This window comes from Brachionichthys hirsutus, chromosome 10, assembly GCF_040956055.1.
Source record: "Brachionichthys hirsutus isolate HB-005 chromosome 10, CSIRO-AGI_Bhir_v1, whole genome shotgun sequence".
NCBI classification, from domain to species: domain Eukaryota; kingdom Metazoa; phylum Chordata; class Actinopteri; order Lophiiformes; family Brachionichthyidae; genus Brachionichthys; species Brachionichthys hirsutus.
The window spans coordinates 12,555,595-12,561,594 of record NC_090906.1 but is presented as its reverse complement, the minus strand read 5'-3'; the positions used below and the strand labels follow the sequence as shown (position 1 = coordinate 12,561,594).

Genomic DNA, 6,000 nt, shown 5'->3' with positions numbered 1-6,000 from the left:
AAATCACTGGTTTGGACTTTGCACACAACACGCATGCGTGTTTACATGCCTTCTGAGATCAGACCCTTCCAGCATCACTCTGGGGCATTAACGGCACATGCCGACGTCACATGAAGCCCCACGTGATTTCCTCACAACAAATCTTGTAGAGATGAATAGTGATCGGTCCTGACTGAGCTGCTTCTGGGTCAGTCTGTAGCTTTGTTGACGTACATCAACAGTGTGAAGACGAGTGCATGGATATTATCCCAGCTCTGGTTGGTAGGAAACGATCAACTGCTTTTCATTATTCACGCCAGAGCGTCAAAGCTTGGTTAAGAGTCGTGTTTTGGATATGGACTCACGTTTTCACGTTCTCTTCTTCCTCCTTACAGGCATGTGGGCCCAAATCGAGATGCCTTACACAAATATCGACGTGATCAAGGGTCGGATGATAGTGCTGCAGGCCTCCTATAGGACGATCCCAGGCCAGGACCTGAGTACCAACACCGTCCTCTGGAACTTTGTCTCCAACAACACGCAGCTGGTAAGAAAGCAGATGAGAGATTGATCCATATATGTAAACTCTTAATAGTTGCTTATTATATATTTTGCTAAATATACAGGGCATATATCACATCTTCATTACATTTGAATTCTTCTGTGACTATTATATCTGGGATTATGGCTACAGGGGTGTCTGCCTGCTCTTATACAGTTAATCTGGCAAAGCGTTGCTTTTGTATACCTTTAGGGATTAATTCAAGACCAAAAAAAAAAAAAGCTTAAAGAATCTAGGCAAACACTGTAATCATGTATTACTCGTTTTATATATCAGGAAAACATACCCTAAATACAAATTTAAAGTATTTATGAAATCATTGTTGCGGTACAACATTAAAAGCAGCAGTGGGGGGGGGGGGGGGGGGGGGTTACATAATGCGTCCGGCTGAAACCTCCCTGTTCAGATCTGTGTTGCTTTATTACACATCATCCAGAGACCTGGCAGCGGCTCAGCTTACATATCAGCCGAGGTCAGATTATTGGGCCGTGCAGATGGACGACCCAGAAGAGGATCGCCGTCGAAAGGAAAAGAGGAAAACTGCAGTCAGAGCAGCGAGAAAGACACGGATGGTTAAAGGCGAGGCTTTGTTTGCCTGAACAAACACTCGGTTTATCGCTCTGCTTTCATTTAGGGCCAGAAAGATGAATGGAAAGAACAAACTGTCGCTGCCCGAAAGCCAAGCGTAGATGTGTCCATCGAGTTCTGGCATCACTAGTTCAGGTTGCGTCTCACGTCTATCATGCGCTGGCGACGTGTCCGGGGTGTACCTGGCCTCTCTCGTGTATAGCCAGCCGGGATAAACTCCGGCATCGCCCCTGACCCACAAGACGAGACGATCGAGGTCGACTTGTCGACAGGAAAATGGATGGATGGATCTGACAGGCGCTCTTCTCCTCTTCTAGATCATCTCCTACACCAAAGGCTCCATGAGTTTGGGCAGCTCCCAGTTCAGGGGCCGTGTCGGTTTCACCAACAGCATGCCGTCGCACAACGTCTCGCTGTTCATCAACAACACCCAGGAGTCCGACTCGGGCCGCTACCTCTGCCAGATCATCATTCCAGGGAACTCTGGCCTCACGGCGGAGCTCAGTCTGGATGTGAGGGGTGAGAATCGAACCGGCAACCACATCCCTGCGCTGCATTGGTGCCAACGAATGCATGAGCTCATAAAATGATCATTTTTTTTGAAATTCCCCTCGTCTCAGTTCCTCCTGCTGTCCCCAAGTGCTCGCTGTCGGGGACGGCTGTTCAGAAAGGGAACGTGACTCTGAGCTGCACGTCCAGCGCTGGGAAGCCTGTTCCTTTATACAAGTGGAGCAAAACCAGCCCCACCTCGGAGGTCTTCTTCCCCCCGTTCCTGAGTGAGTGGATAACCAGAGCCTGATCGTCTTTATATTCTGCAGCATGGACAATTAGATAAGTACTCGGGGAGCACAGACCTCCACCAAGCATCTCAGTCCCTCCCTCTATTGTGATTTACACCAAAAATAATGGTCCTACATTTATTAGGCCCGAGCGCATATATAGGCGCAACGGGCTATTGTTTTTTCTTTATTTTTAGATTCCTTAACCATGAAAACAAACCTTTAGCAATTAGATTCACATTGACGTCAGTATTAATTTAAAATCACACTTTCAACGACTCTGATGGACGGATGGACGGACGGATGGATGGACGGATGGATGGATGGATGGAGGATCATCGCTCTCTGCAGGACAGCGAATGACTGAATGCATTTCCTAATGACCTTCTTCATGTTGAAATGCTTTTATTTTGTAGGCTGTAATTATTTGTGTTCTCACTCCTTCAGACGAGAAGACGGGAATTCTGAGGCTGAGCAACCTGAGCAGTAACATGTCAGGGAAGTACATGTGCACGGCCAGCAACTCAGCCGGATCGGAGAGCTGCTCCATCAGCCTGGCTATCAGAGGCTGTACGGCAACACGCACGCACACACACGCACACACACACGCGTGTTCCCTGCTTCCATGTTTATTACAGCAGCTGTATTACGATGTAGATGTAACACGAGTCCCATAATTCCTCCTGCAGCCGCTAAAGTCGGGGTGATTGTCGGCGCAGTGGTGGGCTCGATTGCTGGCTTCATCGTCCTCCTCGTCTTCTTCATCTGTTTATATTTTGTGCTGAAGAGGCGGCGAGACAACGAGGACGACATGGCCAACGAAATCAAGTGAGCTGACGTGACTTCCAAGTCCAGTATAATTACATTTAAAGAATACTACAGAATTAAAAGTACGTCAATTACGTTCATTTTTATTTCTATCGCGCCAGATCAAAACAGAAAGTTAGCGCAAGACATTTTTCAGGTTATCAGTGAAAGACAGGCAGGGAAAGACAGAACCCAACTTGTCCCACAAGCTTAAGCACAAGGAAACACTTCCCTTTAACAGGCAGAAACCTTGAACAGAGCCAAAGAATCATAGTGGCTGGCCATCTGTCTGGACTGGTTGGATTGGGAAATGAGAAGGACAGATAGGAGGAGGCAAAAATAAAGAGGGTGCGGCACTGCCACAGTCTTGATATTCAGACGTCATATATTTGACCTCGATGCTAACATGCTAACATGCTTAATGGTGTACTTTGCGTGTTTGTCCGTCTCCAGGGAGGACGCTCAGGCTCCCAAACGTGTGTCCTGGGCTCGGAGTGGCATGGGTTCAGACATCATCTCTAAGAACGGCACCCTGTCCTCCATCGCCTCCAGCCCACACCACAAAGAGCCCCCCCAGCACCACAACAACCACCACCTGCAGCAGTATCCCCAGCGCCCCCCCTCAGACACGGCCTCCATCATCACAGCCACGGGCAGCACGACGGGCTACCGGCCGTCCGATCACCACAGAGCGCCCACGCCCACGCATTACAGCTACAACAACAACGCCACCCTCCCGCGTGGACAGCCCGCCTCCTCCGAGGCCAGCACCAATGGGAGCTCCCTACCGAGACCCGAGCGCTACGGCCAGCTGCCCCAGGCCCAGGCGCTGCCGCAGACATACAGCCATACAGCCACCCCCTCCCCGCCACCGCTGCCCACCGCCACGGTCACAGCCTCCAACATTGCCCGCATGGGAGGGGTGCCCATCATGGTGCCTGCACAGAACCAGGCGGGATCGCTGGTGTAACGCCGCGGTTTGCATAAAGAGGGAACACAAATGACTATTTAGCAAAGAACTCCGGGAGACGAGACTTTGTTTACTTTCCTTAAGTATTTGAACGTGTTTTATATCTGTATACTCTGTATACACTTCAAACTGTGTATAGATATGACTTGATATGATTTAGCCTCTCTTTTTTTTACTTTTTAAAGTGTAGATTTTATTTCCTGCTTCACCTTTTTGAACATTAACAGCTCATCAGTGAGGAATTATGGTTAGCCCTAACCCTAATGCTCAGAGCAGACTAACAGTCCTTCCTCCCGCCTTTACTTCTGTTTGACTCAGTTCTTGAAACGCCGATTCGCTGTAACTGACGACGACTTTGCTTTTCCACACTCAGCTGTTATAATTTAACGTTGCCTGCGTCATTGGAAATTTAAATATGATATTTATTTTTAAACGTGCTGCATACAGCGGAGCGTTTCGGTGAGCGTAGGTCCGCCATGGACACTGCAGGGCTCCGAACCAAAGACATCCGATCTGCAGCACATCCCTCCCATCAACACGCTCGCTTTATATGTTAGAGGGGGACTCATGCAGTTCATGCCAAATGGGGAACCCTGGAATAAACCTTGTTGAGCAGATTGAGACTAGTTTTGAAATGTAAGACTGCAAATGCAAACATGACATGAGCCCGTCGGCGGCCGATTTCCATCGGATGCTCCAGGCTGATTTGAAATTCTTTTTTTTTTTTTCATTTTCTAACCGCTTAATCCGCTATCGGGTCGCGGGCCAAGCTGGAGCCAATCCCAGCAGTCAATGGGCGAGAGGCAGGGGACACCCTGGACAAGCCGCCAGTTCATCGCAGGGCAACACGGAGACATACAACCAGCCACACACACACTCACACCTACGGGCAATTTAGTGTCACCAATCAGCCTAGGCTGCATGTCTTTGGTGGTGGGAGGAAGCCGGAGAACCCGGAGAGAACCCACGCAGACACGGGGAGAACATGCAAACTCCTCACAGAATGGCCACAAGCCGGAGACGAACCTGCGACCATCTCGCTGTGAGGCAACAGTGCTTACCACTGCGCCACCGAGCCACCTGATTTGAAAAGGTTTTATTTTATTTACACCCTTAGTAAATGTTTCTTTTAAACGTCAATGTATTTTTTTTTTACTTTATCTATAGTCTCAAGCTACATGCATTATAGAAAATAAAATAAAATCATTGCATGTAATGGGAGGCTTCTATCCTTCCTGCTGTAATGTCTTTGCAAGTCTTTGACGCTTTGATCATTTTGTTAAAATTGATGTTTTATTTTATACAGCTGTCAAAGATTCCCAGTCGGAAGCTGACAAAGAAATACTTTTAATAGATTGAACTTAATAAAACACTGATTCCAAAAGCAAGTCTCGTGTAAACATGAATGCTAAATTTAATGCTTAATACAAAGTAAATGGAGTACGCCCCTTCATTCTCACTCTACTGCCTTTACCTGCAGGATGATTCCCGTCACAGAGAAGCACAAAACTTTCCCAGGCTTCTATTTGCTTTATATTTTAGAATCAGAGTTGAATGCCACTGCGTTGACAAAGCAGCCAGTCCGAGACTCGTTCTTTCAAAGTCAAAGTGTGCATTCTGATGACTAAAATGTATCCGAGACAAGCCTGTATTTCTATACGGTGAATGTGTTTGCATCGGAGCACACGGGTGAAGCTTTCTGCCTGCAGCCATGAAGGATTGTAGAACTACTGTGTGATGTAGACGAGAATGTGCAGCGTGTGCATGTGTCCTCCATAACTCTGTTCACGGTAAACATTTGTAAAACTTTCAATTAAAAGAGAAATGATTCTTAGCTGGGGCAGAGAGAGAGAGAGAGAGATTTATGCAGTGATTTCAGTATTTGATTAAACTTTATTGTGTAGCAAGGGAGAGGTCACTGAGTTTTTGGAGCCTATCCCAACTTGCTGTGAGCGAGAGGTGGGGCTACACCCCAAATGGGTCGCCAGCGCATCCCGGGGCCACACACAGACAAACAATTTAGAGTAATCAATAGACATAAATCTCATGTTTGGTTTTTTTAGGCGGGAGGAAACCGTAGAAAAGTCACACGGACATGCTGTGAGGTGACAGCGCTAAAGACAGTAAAAAATCTAAAATAAAAGAAAACGCACACATCATGAGGGTAGAATGTTTATTAGAATTTGCAATTAGCGATTGTTTACGGCGCAATGAAATAAAGATGCTAATATGCGCGCCTTTATATCCAGGGGATCCCAGCGATGCGCCTCCTTGTGGTTGAATTGGTGTAATGCACAGAAATCTGTCCTTCGTAA

At 47.3% G+C, this 6,000-nt stretch overlaps 1 protein-coding gene across 1 annotated transcript; it reads left to right on the top strand.

Moving 5' to 3' along the window:
• The first annotated feature begins 376 nt into the window (after positions 1-376).
• On the top strand, positions 377-3,685 carry esama (endothelial cell adhesion molecule a). The gene is made up of 6 exons (XM_068744908.1): positions 377-526; positions 1,447-1,648; positions 1,750-1,905; positions 2,356-2,478; positions 2,598-2,736; positions 3,169-3,685. The coding sequence occupies exons 1-6, from the start codon at positions 377-379 to the stop codon at positions 3,683-3,685; spliced, it is 1,287 nt and encodes a 428-aa protein (XP_068601009.1).
• The last annotated feature ends 2,315 nt before the right edge of the window (positions 3,686-6,000 follow it).